The sequence below is a fragment of the Nanorana parkeri genome, unplaced genomic scaffold, assembly GCF_000935625.1.
Source record: "Nanorana parkeri isolate BGI_ZX_2015 unplaced genomic scaffold, ASM93562v1 scaffold1087, whole genome shotgun sequence".
In the NCBI taxonomy this organism is placed as follows: domain Eukaryota; kingdom Metazoa; phylum Chordata; class Amphibia; order Anura; family Dicroglossidae; genus Nanorana; species Nanorana parkeri.
Genome location: NW_017307355.1, coordinates 275745 through 295829, shown reverse-complemented (window position 1 = coordinate 295829; position 20085 = coordinate 275745). Strand labels below are relative to the sequence as shown.

At 43.9% G+C, this 20085-nt stretch overlaps 1 protein-coding gene across 2 annotated transcripts in view; it reads right to left on the bottom strand.

Moving 5' to 3' along the window:
• The window catches only part of RGS11 (regulator of G-protein signaling 11), a 76433-nt gene extending 56657 nt beyond the window's left edge, over positions 1-19776 (bottom strand). For both annotated transcript variants that reach the window (XM_018567731.1, XM_018567732.1), the window contains exons 1-3: positions 19680-19776; positions 12209-12259; positions 6986-7092 (exon numbers count right to left, since the gene is read on the bottom strand). In XM_018567731.1, coding sequence (XP_018423233.1) covers positions 6986-7092; positions 12209-12259; positions 19680-19776 — 255 coding nt within the window. The remainder of the gene's footprint in view (positions 1-6985; positions 7093-12208; positions 12260-19679) is intronic.
• Positions 19777-20085: the final 309 nt, after the last annotated feature.

Here is a 20085-nt window from a genome sequence, read left to right as displayed (position 1 = left end):
CTTTGTAAGCTAGTTACAATTTTTGAAAGATGATCTCAAGGGTAAAATAAAAAAATGTTTCATAAGTAATGAGAAGCTTTGGAAGGTGACGTAGTTGGAAGTTTCTCTCTCAGTTCAGATCATTTGTTTCATAGCAGAATCTATTCTAATTCCAGCTATTTACGGCCTCCCTGGTCCTCGGGGGTATAGGAAAACTCCAATAATCCGTCAATTTTCTCGGGAGGATCTGGTGGGAGAGAGAGCCCTGGGGCACAATATACGTTGATTGCTGAACTGAGGGATGCAGAGGAAATTAAACTTGGGAAGAGTTGTCAATACAGTAGCACGATGAGAAATGGCTTACCACCGTATGAGGCCACCCACAGATAATTGTTAAAGCTTAACTCCAGGCAAACAGCTCAATACACAGATAAACTACATACTGTATCTTCTCTCTGCCGGCGCCCATCACCAAGATGACCACCGTGAGTTAAGTGCACTCACCCATATCACGCATTAAATGTAGGAATAGGAAAAATAGAGTTCTTCTTCTTATTTCCTGGAAATGTAAGCAAGAAATTTTAAAATTTGTGAAATTTGACCTTTTTGGCAAAATTATTTTGGTGACAATCGGGCCATGGGCTTTAAAGTGCTCCCAAGGGCTATCAAAGCTTCTTTTATAACTGTATCTTAGACCTGACCTTGTGCCCAAAAATATCCCCTCATTAGCCTAATTATTTTACTTTTTTCCTCCCGAAAAATGCAATTAAATTGCACAAATCTTGTATACAAAAAAAACCCCATTAATTCCAAGAACTCTAAATGAAAATGAAGTAAACCGCCCTAAATACTCCCGCCAAACACACCCTCTAAACAAAGAAAAATAAATACAAGAAATGCAAAAAGCACTGGATGAAATATGCTAAACCACCTAAAAAAAGTCACCAAAAATACACCCTCTAAATAAAAAAATAAAGAAAAATAAATGTAACCCCCCACAAATACAAAGAGCACTGGATGAATTATACTAAACTGCCTTAAATACACCCTGTAAAAAAAAAAAAGATAAAAATAACATAATAAAATAATAAATATTTCACCTTTTTAAACAAATTTTGCCAACATTTGCTGATGAAATTGGTGATTTTGCCAGAATCACCGCCCCGAGTGAGAAGCTCACTGGATTTTTTAAATTTACGTCTTTTGTGAACTTAATAAGGAAGTAAAATTATTTTCGTCCATCATTTCTGCCAGACTGCGTTGCCACCTCTGCTTGCGAAGAAGAGCGGGCTCTGGCTCGCCTTTAGCTCATTTAGATCTGTTTTTAGCTAACAGCAGCTGTTAGTCGAGACTTCTTGAAGGCCCTGATCTAGCTTATAGTGTCACCCGCTGGCTGCAAGCGAGATTTAATTTCATATTTTACTAAATACAAAATGACTAAAATTTGTATTTTTTTTAGTATTTCATCTGCTAAAAAACAGTATTAAAATAGAACTACAGATTGTGTTTAAAGTGGATCTATAGACAAGGCAACTTTAGTTATGGATCGAACATGGAAGGGTTGGAAGCTCTGTCAGGTTTTTACTGCTGTATGCGTATCCATTGGGAAGATTTGCCCTCCCTATTTGCCATAGTGACCCCTGTGATCCAGAAATTGAACGGAAATCCAAAATTTTAGAGTTGTCCCCAGAACAAGAAGTAAGGGCAAATCTTCCAGTGGGGACACCTGGTCCGGCGACAAATGGAATTCCTGTCACTTTGGGGGATTTCCTTTAACTTCCTGTTGTGTCTCTGGGACTGGAAATAAAGGAAGATTTCCCCAATGGTACACAGAAAGAACAAAAAGAAAACTGGCAGGGGATTTGATCCTTTAATACTCTATCCCCAACTTTTTAAAAAGATTTGGCTACACATATACTTTAATAGAAGCTGCATCCATCACATTGAGTTTGAAAAGCATACTGGCTTTGCTGGCTGTGTATAATGACCAATACATCTTGAAGGCCTGCAAGGACAGGCTGGTATTCTTGCTGGCCCTACCATCTTCAGGCAATGGAGTACGATAGTTGTACTACCTGATCGGCCAGCTGGAACTTTGTAATGCTTTTAAAACCTAATTTTAATAAACGATTTTTGGAAATATGACACAATGAGGAGCTTTTTCTTTTTGAGAGATTGGAGATACTTCGTTTTCTGGATATCGATCAGAAAAAAAAGGGTACATTGAAGACGACGCAGCACCGTGAGTTATCAGACAAACGCCTTTTTGGCTGTTTGCTACAGCCATCACAATGCGGTGAGTGTGCACTCTTGAGCGGGGCCGATCTCCAGCAAATTTCACTAAACCTCTGGATTTCTGGAGGTCTCACATTGTTGCACCGATTGGAGAGAGATATATTTTTTGCACAGAGACTTGTTTTCATTATATTATGGACTGTTCACGGTGTATATGTTATTAGCACCTAAGGGATATTGTGGTATTTATCACTTGGGGAAAGGGTATAATCATATCCATGTTATGAGTTTATATATAAGGATATTGATTACAGTGATGTTACCATTTTGCATAACTCAAAAAAAGGTTTTTCACTCACTATATAGATAAATCACCTTTATTTACATTTAATTAACATCAACTTAATATACACATACCACCAATAATTGATACACACATATTAGGATTTAAGTGAAATGCAAGGAATGAGGGATAACAAAAAGAAATTACACAGCGCTCTTTTAAAGGTGCAGGGCGTGTGTGGATTGCTGCTCAAAAAACAGGAGGAGAACCCTGTGAACGTAATAACGAGGCACTAAGAGCGCAAATCCGGAATTGTAAATGATGTGATTTTGGATATATGTAAAAATGTTTTTTTTTTAAATGAAGAACTTACTTCTTGTGGTGTCAGGGATCCGGACGCAGTGAGGATTCTGGAACTGCAGGGGGTGTTGGATACATTTTGTTCAATTTCCAGTGGTCCCCAATTGGTAGAGTAGGGGTGAAATAGGACTTTCGTGGCGGCTGGGAATGGTGTCATAAGTTGTGGTAGTGAACTCGGGGGTCACTAAGGTAGAGGGCAGATTGGATGTTCTGTGTGTCGAAGGGCTAGTGTGGAAGCTACCTCTGGTCTTCGTTTAGTATTTCTTCTAGATGTGTTGGAGTGGAAGTGACAGTCGGTTAGGAAGGGGAGTGCACGGGGCCGTGTCCAGTGAGCAACGCGTTTCGAGGAGAGTGCACTCCCCTTCCTAACCGACTGTCACTTCCACTCCAACACATCCAGAAGAAATACTAAACGAAGAGGATTGCCTCTCCTCGAAACGCGTTGCTCACTGGACACGGCCCCATGCACTCCCCTTCCTAACCGACTGTCACTTCCACTCCAACACATCCAGAAGAAATACTAAACGAAGAGGATTTCCTCTCCTCGAAATGCGTTGCTCATTGGACACGGCCCCGTGCACTCCCCTTCCTAACCGACTGTCACTTCCACTCCAACACATCCAGAAGAAATACTAAACGAAGACCAGAGGTAGCTTCCACACTAGCCCTTCGACACACAGAACATCCAATCTGCCCTCTACCTTTGTCCTTGACCCCCGAGTTCACTACCACAACTTATGACACCATTTCCAGCCGCCACGAACAATCCCTAAAGAAAGTCCTATTTCACCCCTACTCTACCAATTGGGGACCACTGGAAATTGAACAAAATTTATCCAACACCCCCTGCAGTTCCAGAATCCTCACTGCGTCCGGATCCCTGACACCACAAGAAGTAAGTTCTTCATTTAAAAAAAAACATTTTTACATATATCCAAAATCACATCATTTACAATTCCAGATTTGCGCTCTTAGTGCCTCGTTATTAAGGAATGAGGGATAGTTACCAATCTTAGGACTAGACCAAATCTTTTTGCCACAAACTGTCGTTTTTGCACGGCGTCAGCATCTAATTTATAGAACCGCCTCCACGAATTGATTATTCATTTATTTATTTTATTTTTATATTGATTTATAATCATATCACGGATATTAGATTTGTATATGTAAGATTAGATGGTGTACACACTTTAATAGGTCATCAGAGTTATAGATCCATTCCCTTTTTTATTGAATTATTAGCGCTGTATACTTGGTAAAACATTCATCTGGACGTAGTTGTCTATAGTACAGCAGCTTTCAAATGACATCTTATATATCCATTAGGCGCAGATTCAAAACTAAAAACATTATCCAATGGGGTCAGCAGCAGCTGTCCAAAGAGCCTGTATGGCTTAGCGTCATATTTGGTGCTACAGAAAGGGAAGGCAGGAGGAGATGAGTGGCACCGATCACTCATAAGGGTAGGGGAGCAGCTGGGGAAGGTCTTCTAACCCACCCAATCAACTGAGAAATTGAGAAAGCTGGTTGGATGACCGGTGAAACGTCTTCAAGAAAAATACAGCAAGTCCAGTTGCCTTGACTTATTTTTTACAGATATACTATGACCTGGATGAATGAGAACCTTCACAGGCCACCCAATCAACTGTTTAGGCAGACTGCAACAGTCGGGTTCAGGGATCTCATACGGGGTCATCGTCAGATCTGGCCAAAAAAGTTGATGTGTACAGGTACTCTAAGCCAGATGCTCCCACCTTAATTAGAAGGGAAACGCCTCTACTCTTCAACTTAAGCTGGACATACATGCTTCATTCTTTCTTGATCAGCCAGTGGAACCGACAAGAGAAAACCGATAATGCACCGTGTCCATCCATTTATAACCACAGTGTGCCCATCTTCTGATGGCTACTTCCAGCAGGATAATGTACCATGCCCATCCATTTATAACCACAGTGTGCCCATCTTCTGATGGCTACTTGCAGCAGGATAATGCACCATGCCCATCCATTTATAACCACAGTGTGCCCATTTTCTGATGGCTACTTGCAGCAGGATAATGCACAATGGCCATCCAATTATAACCACAGTGTGCCCATCTTCTGATGGCTACTTGCAGCAGGATAATGTACCATGCCCATCCATTTATAACCACAGTGTGCCCATCTTCTGATGTCTACTTCCAGCAGGATAATGCACCATGTGCATCCATTTATAACCACAGTGTGCCCATCTTCTGATGGCTACTTGCAGCAGGATAATGCACCATGTCCATCCATTTATAACCACAGTGTGCCCATCTTCTACTGGCTACTTCCAGCAGCATAATGCACCATGTCCATCCATTTATAACCAGTGTACCCATCTTCTGATGGCTACTTGCAGCAGGATAATGCACCATGCCCATCCATTTATAACCACAGTGTGCCCATTTTCTGATGGCTACTTGCAGCAGGATAATGCACCATGTCCATCCAATTATAACCACAGTGTGCCCATCTTCTGATGGCTACTTCCAGCAGGATAATGCACCATGTCCATCCATTTATAACCACAGTGTGCCCATCTTCTGATGGCAGGAAACCGTTCCATGTTACAAAGCTAAAATCAGCTCAAACTGTTTTTTATAAGATGATAATGTGCTCACTATACTCAAATTGAATCCAAAGTCACCAGATCTCCATTCAATAGTGCACCTTTGTGATGTGGTGTAATTGGGGGTTCACATCATGGATGTGCAGATGACAAATCTTCAGCAACTGTGTGATGCTAACATGTCAATATGGAACAAACTCTGGAGGTAGTTCTAAAGACACAGGATTGAATGTATATACAAGACATTTTTTTCCCATGACTAAAACTCAAATGGTTACTGTCTGCCTTTTCTAAATGGGCCCCCTGACTGGTCCATTAGGCACGTTGTTCATCATACATGACACACGTAGACATTCTGCGTTATGTTTTTACTGGAACTGGAACATTGTACCATGTACTCTTAAACTTCGTTCATCATACATGACACACGTAGACATTCTGGGTTCTGTTTTTACTGGAACTGGAAGTAAATTTTGTACTATTAAAATCCTTCGTGTCCCTGGATTCTATTTATATCTGCGGTCCACATGGGACTTCAGAGGAGGAAGTGATACATCTGCTCTTGTAACTAGTCAATGCCAAGCATTACCCCAGGGGCATCAGAATGCAGGTTTTACTCTCAGGACTCGGGAAGAGATTAGAAAGCAGAACGCGGCGTCGGTGCGAACGGATACAGATTAACAGGGGCAAGATGGAACCAAGGAACTCTCTGGTTGAACGTAAAAATCCTGATTCCCTATTTCTTGTGTTGGGACACATAGGCAGATGGCTTTTAAAAGGTATCAGCTGGTTGATTGCTGAGAATCCCAGAAGAGCTCCTGGGGACAGGAGGACCAAAGAAAAAATGCTAAAAGATGATATTATCCAATTTGCTTAACTTACCTGCACATTGAAAAAGCTGTGTGCGGGAAATGTTGAACATGCACAAACATTTTACAGGAAAGAAACATGAGGGCTGTTGCTGATTACCCTGATCTGAAAATACTAGATGCCTGGCTGTCATGTTAACCAAGAGCTTCAGTACTTTCTGAGCCACTGCCTAGATTAGGGGTAGGCAACCTCGGCGCTCGAGCTGCGGTAAAACTACACACCCCACCATGCCTCTGTCTCTGGGAGTCATGCCTGTGGCTGTCAAAGTCTTGCAATGCCTCATGGGACTTGTAGTTCCAAAACAGCTAGAACGTCAAGGTTGCCCACCCCTGGTCTAGATCAACGTGACGTCTTCTGAGCAAGTAACTAAGAAAGAATTGAAACCAGAACCAGGGAACTAGCATTTCTTAACAGGATCAGCTTTGGCAGCCCTCGTATTGCTCCTGCGACATGTTTCCTCTAATTAATTCCACATGAAGACTCTATGGCTGGGGTGGGCAACCTCAGCACTCCAGCTGTTAAACTACACATCCCATGAGACATTGCAAGACTCTAACAGCCACAGACATGGCAGAAGCATGCTGGGATTTGTAGTTTCACCACAACTGGAGTAACGAGCTTGCCAACTGCTGCTCTGTGCTATATTATTAGTCTTCTGTGGATTACCTGAAATCTGTACGGCGAATCGTCGGCTCTCAGGATGAGGTTCCTGGGGTCCTTCAGGGGGTAGATGTATCCATACTTCACAAGCAAGTTCCCAAGGTGCAGGGACTCTGTGGAACAGAAAAAAATGCATACTGGTAACATAGCACCAATCGTAATTCATCTGACTAGAGCAGGTGTGGGCAACTCCGGCCCCTTCATCTGTTGTGGAACTACAAGTCCCATGAGGCATTGCAAAATTTACAGAAACAGGAATGACTCCCAGAGGAAGAGGCATGCTGGGATGTGTAGTTAAAGCACAGCTGGAGTGCCGGAGTTGCCCACCCCTGGACTAGAGTAAACTGAAATCTGGTTGCAACTGTAACATAATGTGGTCACCACAAGGTGGCGCCATAAAAGGGTGCACATGTGCAATGTTGAGGCTTATGGTTGTTGGGTGGTGGAAAGGCTAAGCTATAAAAGATCTGTTAGATGTCACATGTACAGTTTGGATGCACCAATCTCCAGATACCAAGCAGGTAACATAACACTTTTCCTCATTACATATTTACAGGGTTATCCACAAAGCTGTCGAAAGCAGCCGAGTGAATAACCCAGCCGGAGTGAAGTGAGCCGAATGCTGTTCGGCTATTCACTTCAGCCTTGTACGGTGGATTTCAGCCGTACGTCAGTTGCCATCTGGATCGGCTGAGCCGAAGCTCCGGCAGCTCACTCGCTGCCGTTCACCCCTATTCTCAAAGGGGCCGAACGGCAGTGAGTGAATAACCGAATGCCGCCGAGCAGAATTTGGCTCGGCTACTCTGTTCGGTACCTCCGTGGTACTGAGCAGAATAGAAAATCAGTGAAATTAATGTTAACAAAATAAATACATTGCAAAATGATTTTACATTAGTTTAAAAAATCGGAAGATTAAAAAAAAATATATATATATTTCTTTTTAAAACAATTGGGCGGAGGTAGCGGTGACATCACGGCTGGCTCCGCCCAGCTGTCATTTGCAGGGCAAACGGCTGGCCTTCGGCAGGCCGTTCGCCCCCGCTTAGGCTGCCACTTCGGCCATCTTCGGCTGCTGTAAGGGCTATAGTGAATAGCTCGTACAGCTGCTCTTCGGGTTCAGTCGGCGGCCGGAGAGAGCCGAAGGATCGGCCAAGGCTACGGCTGGATCCTTTGTGAATAACCCCCCTAGTCTTTATCTTGCTGATAGGAGAAGAGACCAGAGTGGCAGAGAGATGAGCTCATTATTCTCCTGAATTGGAGGGGAACAAGACCTGTAACTGTTACTTAACTGCTGAAACAAATTCAGCTTTCCTGCCCTGCCAGACAGGGTTGAGTTGTGTGGCAAAGCTGCGGAAATCTCAGCACTGGATGACCAGAAATACAAATCCTTTGGCAGGTCAAACAGCTCCCACACACGTATGTCATCTGCCTATTCAGCTGTTTGTCTGGAGTTCCGCTCCTAAATAGACTCCGGGAGTCCCACAATAAAAAAAGGTATCTTGGAGAGTAAAAGCATTATGTGGTCTCACGCACGTCTCCCCCACATTGTTACTTTCATGTAATATTCAGGAGCCGTCATATAACGTCAGACCGCCCGATCTGAGCACACATAGGCTGCTGGAACCAAGATGCTTGTTCCCCCCACATACGCCTGGAGAAGGATGGCGGTGGCCCCGAGCCGTCTCTTCCACAAAGACACATAACGTGCTGCCAGCAACGTCAAACAGGATGTTAATAGAAATATATATGTTATCTCTGCTAATAAAATATGGATTAGGTGTACCGTTGCCTGGAAGGGAGACGTATTCTCTCCAGCTCCTCTGAGGACAGCAAATCTTCTATAATCATGTTTGCAATGACGACCGATCACTCACACGCAGCTGAATAAGATATCCGCATTGACAGCAGAGCAGATGACGGCTTTCTTAGCTGTGTATTATGCTTGCCTTTGTATAATCAGAGGGACGGGTGACAGGAAGGGGGTGACAGCTGTAAATAACATCTGCCCCGGCAGGTAGGCTCCCACGCCGAGACCAGCAGTGGACAGGGACATCCCGGACACCAGTGGCGGACAGGGACCTCCCAGAGACCAGTGGCGGACAGGGACCTCCCTGAGACCAGCGGCGGACAGGGACCTTCCGGAGACCAGCGGTGGACAGGGACCTGCCGGAGACCAGCAGCGGACAGGGACCTGCCGGAGACCAGCGGCGAACAGGGACCTCCCGGAGACCAGTGGCAGACAGGGACCTCCCGGAGACCAGCAGCGGACAGGGACCTCCCAGAGACCAGCAGCGGACAGGGACCTCCCGGAGACCAGTGGCAGACAGGGACCTCCCGGAGACCAGCAGCGGACAGGGACCTCCCAGAGACCAGCAGCGGACAGGGACCTCCCGGAGACCAGTGGCGGATAGGGACCTCCCGGAGACCAGTGGCGGATAGGGACCTCCCGGAGACCAGTGGCGGATAGGGACCTCCCGGAGACAAGTGGCGGACAGGGACTTGCTGGAGACCAGCAGCCGATAGAGACCTGCTAGAGACCAGTGGTGGACAGGAACCTCCTGGAGACAAGCAGCTGAGTATGGGGAAGTTTACGCCTTATTAGTAGGGATCCGATGCAAATCATTTCAACCCAAGGTCAGCCAATTTCTTTTTGATAGAGTGATGAAGAGTTAATACCTTTGTCAGGTTTTTATTGCTGTCTGAACTCTTAAATGATCAAAGGAACTGGAAGTGAGGGAAAATCTGGTTGGGACACTGAAAACCCTTCTTGAAAATAAATTAGGTCTGTAGTTCAACTTTAAAATAAGAACCAGTCTACTTGTAACAATCTGATTTTCTACACCTGAATTGTTATAATAGTGCAGTGTTACCTCTCAGGGATAGGTGTTTGTGCTGTTATTCACTTACTGTATATTCTCCCCCTGCCAGAATAGACATGACGGCTCAGGCCTAGTTCACACCTAGGCGTTTTTGAGCAGTAAATGCCCAACACAAGAAATCCCATGATTTTCAATGGCCCCTGTTCACACCTGAGCAACAAAACGCCAAACGCAGAAAAAATTAGCTTCTTTTGGCAGTTTCAAGCTCGTTTTCCCCCCACTAGACTTCAATGGAAATGCCAGGAAAACGTGCGGCAGAAGCATGTTGCACTATTTCATGTGTGTTTTTGCGCGTTTGTATATAAGTTCATCCATTGACCGCAATGTTTCTTAAGCTGCCAGTCAAAACGCACGTCTTCATGTGCTGAACACGCTCATACAAATGCGCAAAAACGATACCTCCTAGGTGTGAACCAGGCCTCAGTGTCAGGCTGTATGACCAAACCACTTAAATATCACTTTCTCAAACAAATCATCCCCACACAGCTACCACCTCTTGTATCACTTGCCCCTCCCTTTTAGATTGTAAGCCCTGAGGGGCAGGGTCCTCCTTATCATTCCGTCTTGACTTTAACTGTAACTGTAATGTGTTCCTAACATTGTAAAGCGCTGCGCAAACTGTTGGCGCCATATACATCCTTTATTATAATAATAATTATGAGGGTGACCTGTCACCTGGCCTAGTTCAAGACTATCAATGGCCCCTCTGTCTGGGCTGCTAGAGGAGGTTATAGCTGTAAATGTACAAAGCCTTTAGTATATTTTCATGTGATCCTGACAGCACCTTGGTTACATTTTTCAATGTCTGTTGAATGGCAGCATGGAGCACAAGCAGTTGATAAAGCAGCCTCTGTGGGAGCCTAACACTCAGATGATTTTGTTCAGAAAGGGAGAGAGCAAGCAAACAATTCAAAAATCAAGTGAGAGTTAAGACTGCAATATTACAACAAGTGTGGCGATTTAAGTGTCTGTTTATAAATTTTTCTCCCAACCATATGCTGGGTGAATGACGTTTGCACAACATTCCTGCCACTAGATGGAGCCGAGGGGCACAGGAGCAACTATATGTCCATATACATGCCCATGATGGACATGTTGAAGCAACTACATGTCCATCTACATGCCAATGATGGACATGAAGGAGAAACAACATCTCAGTCTAAGACTGGCCCTGGGAGACAACACTGCTGCACAGTTTAACTGCAGAGCAGACAATGTTGTCAGCCTATTACAGGAAGTGTAACATACCGACAGGAACAACAGGCAATAAAACTATGTTAAAGAGGGGGGGATGGGCTCAGAGACACAAACACTGCTGCGTTAATGCTATTGACAGACTGCATCCTATATTGTCATATTTTATTTTGCCCAGCGTACCACTTTAAAGGGCATACTTATCTCGAGCCTCCAAATCAAATTTTCATAATGCTCCACTTCAAAAATGAGCCTGTCCCTTCAAATCCTTCAGAAATTTAATGTTAATATTTCAGGCTCTGGCATTAAACAGACCTCTGAAAATGAATTTTCTGCCTCTGCATTAGCAGATGAAAGAGATATCTAGAGGGAATTTGCAAAGTGGAAAAAAAATAGACTGGAAAAAAAAAAAAGATTTAAAAGAGGATGTCGGATTAAGGCACCGGGGCCCCAGGAGGTCCAGGAATTGTGGAAACAGTGCAGAGGAAAAGCCAATTCCTTCAAGGCCTGAGGACTCTTAGGGAATTCAACGTAACCATTCTGGGACTTCTACAATGTATTTCAATGTTAGATTAACACCTGTGCTTGCAAAGGGATAGAGAGCTTGTTAAAGGGAACACATTAAGGCTACGTTCACAGGGGCAACAAAGGGATGGTACCACCCCCCAAACGCCCAAGAAATACATAATTTGGCACATACATCCAAAACATTGCAAGTTGTAAATTGAAGCATATTCAACTACAAATCCAGGTATTGTGACTGTAAACTCAGCTTCAAGGAATCCATCAATCCAGAAGCCTCAGACTGAAGCTATCATTCGTGGATATGCAATAGGTCCAAGGAATTAAAGCTCACTCTATTCATCTTCACTGCACTGCCCAGAGCTGGCATACTGCACCGGAATCTTAGAATAGAAGTTTCTAGGTGATGGTTCTTATAGGTGTAATTTGTTCGACAGCCCACAGCAACCAAATTTCAGCTACAGTGAGTGACAGCATGAAAGCTATGGGAGCTAATCAAATAATCGTTTTCTTAATACGAAGTACAAAGGTGGATTGACAAGTCATCAAGTACTGTAGAAAACACCCTTAAAAGCTCTTCCCAATCGAAAAACAAAAAAAACTATTCATGAAATATGGAAATGTAGAGACTCACCTTCCTCATTGATGGAAAGTTTCTGTATGAGCCATTCCACAACGTCATTACCTAGATTAACACACAGAGATTGAACAGCAATTTTAGAACAGGATGACACTCAAGACATGCTCAACCATTGCAGTAAATGGAACCCAAAGTATTGATTAAAGAGAATGTGTCATTCTGTCCATTCAAGGCAAAGCAAAAGGTTCTCTTGACAGCCCCCTCCCAGCCCACCACACTTCCATGCTGCTCCATTCTACTGCCGGATTGCTGAGTTTAGTCCTTGTGTGGGCTTCGTGTTGGTGCTTCCACAAGGTTCATGACCTGCTTCCATCCTCCCAGGATGCAGTGCTCAGGCCTGAGCACTGCATCCTGGGAGTAAGGGAAGAAGAGGTGGATGGACAAAGTGATAGATTCTCTTTAAGGGCAGCTACACCCAAAACGATTTTATTTTAGGCCGTGTGATGGGTACATCTCTATAGGGAGATTGGTTTGACTTACAAGCTGGTAACTCTTGGAGGGTTCCACGGTAATGTCTCAGCTTTGTAAAAAATGACTGCACACACCTACAGGGAGATTTGACTTACCCACAACTTGGTCACCTCTTGACAGTTCCTCTGTAATGTATCAGGATATTAAAGAAATGACTGCATGCACCCATAGGGAGATTGGGTTGACCCACAAGTTGGCCACCAACTGCACTTTAATAAAGTCTCGGCTTTGTTAAGAAATTACTGCATGCATCCACCCATAGGGAGATTAGGTTAACCCACGAGTTGGCCACCCCTTGGCACCTCAGAAAAGTCTCAGCATTGTAAATAAATGACAACATGCAACCAATTTTATTTTAGGCCGTGTGATGGGTACATCTCTATAGGGAGATTGCTTTGACTTACAAGTTGGTCACTCTTGGAGGGTTCCTCGGTAATGTCTCAGCTTTGTAAAAAATGACTGCATGCACCTACAGGGAGATTGGGTTGACCCACAAGTTGGCCACCCCTTGCACCTCAATAAAGTCTCGGCTGTGTTAAGAAATTACTGTATGCATCCATAAGGAGATAGGGTTGATCCACAAGTTGGCCACCACTTGGTGGTCCACAGTATTGTCTCAGCTTTGTAAAGAAATGACTGCATGCACCAATATGGTCATTGGGTTACGGTTAGCCACCCCTTGGTGGTTTTTTTACAATGCCTTTGGTGTGTAAAAAAATGACTGCATGCACCCATAGGGAGATTGTTGTAACCCACAAGTTAACCACCCCTTGGCGGTTCCTCTGTAATGTCTCATCATTGTAAAGAAATGACTGCATGCACCCAGAGGTAGATTGATTTTAACATATATAACGGCAACCCCCCTTAATGTCTCTGTGCTGTCAGCGGTGAACAGATGTAGCATAATGCAAATTTGTTTTATTAAATAGCTGCCGACACTCAACTATTAATTTGACTCCACATAGAGGCCTGGCCATTGAGCCCCCCACATGTAGGTTTCTCTGCTGCTAATCTATTAAGCCGTTATCCACGGAGAAGGGAAAAATAGAATGTCCACAGATGTATTCCAGGGCTATTTTTATCTTTGGAGAAAAGAGCAGGAGCTCAGAAGGATACAGAGGAGATTATGAAATCCCACAAGTACAATGAGGACCCTGGGGTTTAATTATCTCATTACCGCTCACGACTGCCACATAGAAACTGCTTTAATCATATCACTGGTAACAGTACCTGAAATAAAATACTACAGAGAAGATTTGTTATTCCAATGGCTAAAGATGAAGGCAACGTGATGCTTCCTCAAGATGACAGTGGCCTGAATAATGAGCCATGGTCTGATCAATGTAGTCAGTGCAACATTGTACTGAGATACATAGTGTCAGTGCAACATTGTACTTAGATACAAGGTGTCACTGTGCCACTGTACCGAGATACAAGGTGTCAGTGTGCCACTGTACCAAGATACAAAGTGTCAGCGAGCCATTGTATCGAGATACAAGGTGCCAGTGTGCCATTGTACTGAAATACAAGGTGTCACTGTGCCATTGTACTGAGATCAGTGTGCCATTGTACTGAGATCAGTGTGGCATTGTACTTAGATACAAGGTGTCATTGTGCCATTGTACTGATATACAAGGTGTCACTACGCCATTGTACCAAGATACAAAGTGTCAGCGTGCCATTGTACTGAGATACAAGGTGTCACTATGCCATTTTACTGAGATACAACATGTCAGTGTGCCATTGTACTGAGATACAAGGTGCCAGTGTGCCATTGTACCGAGATACAAGGTGTCACTGTGCCATTGTACTGAGATCAGTGTGGCATTGTACTTAGATACAAGGTGTCATTGTGCCATTGTACCAAGATACAAAGTGTCAGCGTGCCATTGTACCGAGATACAAGGTGCCAGTGTGCCATTGTAATGAGATACAAGGTGTCACTGTGCCATTGTAATGAGATCAGTGTGCCATTGTACTGAGATACAAGGTGTCGTTGTGCCATTGTACTGAGATACAAGGTGTCACTGTGCCATTGTACTGAGATCAGTGTGGCATTGTACTTAGATACAAGGTGTCATTGTGCCATTGTACTGAGATACAAGGTGTCACTGTGCCATTGTACTGAGATACAAGGTGTCACTATGCCATTGTACTGAGATCAGTGTGCCATTGTACTGAGATCAGTGTGCCATTGTACTGAGATCAGTGTGCCATTGTACTGAGATACAAGAGGCCACTATGCCATTGTACTGAGATACAAGGTGTCACTATGCCATTTTACTGAGATAGAAGGTGTCACTGTGCCATTGTACTGAGATACAAGGTGTCGCTATGCCATTGTACTGAGATACAAGGTGTCGCTATGCCATTGTACTGAGATACAAGGTGTCGCTATGCCATTGTACTGAGATACAAGGTGTCGCTATGCCATTGTACTGAGATACAAGGTGTCGCTATGCCATTGTACTGAGATACAAGGTGTCGCTATGCCATTGTACTGAGATACAAGGTGTCGCTATGCCATTGTACTGAGATACAAGGTGTCGCTATGCCATTGTACTGAGATACAAGGTGTCGCTATGCCATTGTACTGAGATACAAGGTGTCGCTATGCCATTGTACTGAGATACAAGGTGTCGCTATGCCATTGTACTGAGATACAAGGTGTCGCTATGCCATTGTACTGAGATACAAGGTGTCACTATGCCATTTTACTGAGATACAAGGTGTCAGTGTGCCATTGTACTGAGATACGAGGTGTCACTATGCCATTGTACCGAGATACAAGGTGTCACTGTGCCATTGTACCGAGATACAAGGTGTCACTGTGCCATTGTACTGAGATACAAGAGGTCACTATGCCATTGTACTGAGATACAAGGTGTCGCTATGCCATTGTACTGAGATACAAGGTGTCACTATGCCATTGTACTGAGATACAAGGCGTCACTATGCCATTGTACTGAGATACAAGGTGTCACTGTGCCATTTTAACGAGATACAAGGTGTCACTATGCCATTGTACTGAGATACAAGGTGTCATTGTGCCATTGTACCGAGATACAAGGTGTCACTATGCCATTGTACTGAGATACAAGGTGTCAGTGTGCCATTGTACTCAGATACAAGGTGTCACTGTGCCATTGTACTCAGATACAAGGGTTTGTATAGAAATTTGGCGCACACAAAGTGGATTTATGTCCTTTGTGACTATTGAGGAATATATCTTAATGAACATTTCATATCTAAATGCTCACAGTCTAGCTTCAAGCATGACATTTTAAGAAAAATAAACACACGCAGCCAGTATCATATATTATCTGCTGTACAAACATGTCTGTGAGCGTCGCCTGGCAGCGAAGGGTTTAAATGGCTTTTGAGTTTCTGAAAATTAAACTCACTGAATTATTAAGTATGTTTACTGGCATGAAAACCTCCCTCATTCCCAGGCAAGAATTATGAAAATAAAAAGCAAACATTTCCTAAAATAGGTCAGAGCTGGAGCCCATATGTACGGGCCCGTGTTTGATGCAGGCTTTGTACATGTGTCCAGCAATATCACATGAAATACACATGTGTGGAGATTTAAAGTGGACCTGTCACTTACACAGAGTGAAGGCAGACATTATACAAGTTGCATTAGTATTACAGGAGAACTATGAGGTGAGTGCTTTTCACTCACCTCGTAGTTCTAGCCGACCTGTGACAATGAGACTGTCACAGGTCGGGTCGGCTCAGTAGATCGGGAGGTGAGCGAACACATACCGGCGTTCGCTCACCTCTCGATCCTGTCACGGCTCTCTGCCGTGACAGGGGAGGGTCTGGATTCCCATCTCCCCGCTCCGATGGCGCTGACTGGTGGATCGGACAGGGGAGGGGGGCGGGTACAGCTGGCTCTGCCTCTAGATAGGCAGAGCCAGCTGTCAGTCACGCAGCTGGGCGGATCCCGGCACAATTGTCAGGATCCGCTTCAGCTGCGGCGTCTCAGTATACCGCGAGCTACAGCTCGCAGTATACTGAGCCTAGGGTGATGGGAGGACGCTAGTTTGTGTCCTCCCGTTACCCTAAGGAGAACTATGGGGAAAAGACTTAACCCCATAGTTCTCCTTTAATGTGAATTGAAACAAATAAATAGGAAATTGTGACATCATAGACCTTGTATGACCTTATATATAGACCTTAAAGACATTGACCTAATATGGCCATGTGGCCATATTGAGTCCAAACCCATCTCATTCCTAGTCACTAATGAATAAGCTTTTGCATTTTGGTGCAGGGTCCCCTTTAAAGCTTAATTTTTTTTATTGAGTAGGGAAGTATTCAAATTTCCGTTAGGGAATGTATTTATTTCGATGACTCTGAGAGATTTTCCTTCACTTCCTGTTGACTGTAGGAAGAGGCATGCATTTGGTGTAGAGGAGAGCAGAGTAGGACGAGGGATGCAGGAGGTGCAGAGGTGAGAAGAGTAGGAACAGGAATGCAGGGGTGAGCAGTTTAGGACGAGGGATGCAGGGGGTGCAAAGGTAAGTAGAGTATGAGCAGGGATGCAGGGAGTGCAGAGGCAAGCACTGTAGGAAGAGGCATGCATTGGGTGCAGAGGAGAGCAGAGTAGGACGAGGGATGCAGGAGGTGAGAAGAGTAGGAACAGGCATGCAGGGGTGAGCAGTGTAGGAAGAGCGTGATGCCAATGGGGCCCTGTCAGGTAGGGTGCACTGGGCTCCAAGATTTCTATTGGCAGCCCAGACTCTATCCAAATACAAAATAAAGACTTTCATCTTGACTTGGGCTCGAATTCAAAAGGTAAAGTGTACTTCTGTACTTTAATAGGTAGATCGCTTTAGGTTTGGACATTTCTTTCCTAGAGCTCAGCACAGCGTGAAGAAACTTTCAGACGCATTCTTACAAGATCAATCGCGTATTTTTTTCGTGCTCCTGGGGTCCTGCAAAAAACCCCAAACCTTTAGTGTGAAAAATTCATCTTCCAGAAAGCGGCACGAAGTACAAACACCGCCATCCAGGCAAAATGAATATCCTATTCCGTGTGTCACATCAATGTCCTGTCTGGGTCTACTCAGTAACAAGGCAGCAAGTGGATCATGAACCGAAGGATCAAACAAAACGCAAGACGTCAGATCTTCAATCCTCCCCTGGGACTGCGTGTGATGGCAATTAATTCTACACCTTATTGTAGTTCATATTTACTATTATTGTAGTTCATTCATTTTTGAAATTGAAATAAAAAGGAATGAAGAACTCCAACATTTATATACAGATATAAAAATTAATAGAGCTCTGTGTTCATTAATACATCATTTAATGTGTTTTTAAATAAAATCAGGGTAATTGTTAGGTGGTTAAGTGTTAGGTTAAGTTTTAGGAATATTGTTATGGGTTAAAGCGCATCTAAACCCAAAAGAAAAAAATGTCATAGTGCAGGTTTTGTTTTCCCTTTTACTTTTTTGGGGGCTTTTTATTCTTTATTTTCACCTGGTGATCCAGCTAGTAAGTTTGTAATGTTTCAACTTCCTTTGCCAGGCCAAGCTGTCCAGCACAAGTGTTAGATAGAGGGTTGAGACAAACCATTTAACACTGACAGGGTGCTCATTAGAGGGGTACCAATACCGATACTAGTATTGGTGCTGATGCCAAGTATTTGGGCGAGTACTCGTATTCGCCCAAACGATCCGATACCTTCCCCGATACCGGAACTTCTGGTAATAGGAAGCCAGGCAGCGAGTGATTACACGCTGACCGGCTTCCTGATTGACCGGGAAGCCGTCTCCATGCTCCCTCGTCACTTGGTATTGGTGCATCCCTAGTGCTTATAATGGGTGGCTTTTATTCATTTATGTAAACCCTTTATCCCAAAAGGTATAAAGTTACTATAACTGCTTAAAAAGTGTTATCTGGAGTTCAGATTGAATTCCATCTAAATCTGCTAGTCCATCAAACACAACCCTTCCCACAGGGTGACAATGCTCTTGTTCCAAGGGGGGCCTTGTTGCTCTTCCATAGAGTGGAGCCAACCTGGCACAGGAAGTGTGTTACTGGTCAGATCAGCAGGTCTAAGATTTTAATTTTGGGTTTAGATACACTTAAAGGGTTAAGATTCAGAGTCAGGTGAAGTGTTCAGGGGGGCAGCGTTGGAATTTAAAGGTTAATTAGAAGATGGGTTATCATTATGCTAGCCTTACAAATGTTTCTTGTTCAGCCCAACTCGATTCCCCCATCCAAACTAAAAAAACAACAATCAAGCCGGGCTATTATATTCTAACAACCTGTGCCTTGTGGCTGGCCAACCATTTTCCATCCGGCTTCTTTGAGAAAACTTAACTGCAATGTCTTTTGTCAAGCTGGGTGGTGCCAGATGGGCCAAACACTGATCGAATTTTGGCTGATTCAGCAGGAAACGGCCTAAGTTTGATCCGTGTATGTTCAACTTTAGGTACTAATGGTGGCCTAAGGGTCAGGTTAAGAGAAGTGAAGGTCCCTTTGCCTTTAGACTTATTTTTCTGCACTACTACCCCATATTAAAAACTATACAGCATTGCTATCTTAGGGCAAAATAAAAAATTATAATTATAAAGGTACCGCTGGGATAAGATACACACAGCAGAATCAGGACCTGTAAACGGCCAATTAAAGTGTACAACCAAAACTTATTTTTTTCAGTTTTGTATTATGTAGGAAATGGTGAACACCCCCCTTTCAGTTACTTTTTTTTTTGCTGTCTGTGACTCGATGGAGAGATTTCCTTTTATTTCCTGTCCTGAGACACATCAGAAAATAAGAGGGGATTTCTCTAAAGCAAGGGCTTACGCCCTCTCAGACAGCTTATCACCAGAAGAGGTTTCCCTATTGGAAGATTTCCTCTCTACTCTTATTCTTACTCCATCCAAAGCTAAAAAAAATGGCTTTACAGACACATATATCAGAAAGAGAATTCTATTACAGTACTAATGCCAACCAGTACTGATTAAACTGGACTCACCGGTCATGGCGTGGGGAATAACCGTGATTAGCAAGCGCTGGTTTCTCATTTTGATGCCGATATCTGGGTCCTGCATGGCCACAATCAGACGCTCCATCTGATGGGACATAACAGAAGTATCATTAGAAACAAGTAGACCAACCCTTCTCAACTATTTTATAACACAGAGGAACCCTTTATATAAAGCAGAACTCGGAGCACATATAGTCTTTTTTAAATATACAGAGAGCAGAGCTGTGGGAGAGACCCAGCGGGCCCCACCCACTACAGCCTGCCAGCAGAAAACTATAGGAAGGGCGGAGACAAGACCAGTCACCCTGCACAAGGAGAGAGAACAGCAGTGAGCAGTCTTTATTACAGGAGGGGGGCGGAGACAAGACCAGTCACCCTGCACAAGGAGAGAGAA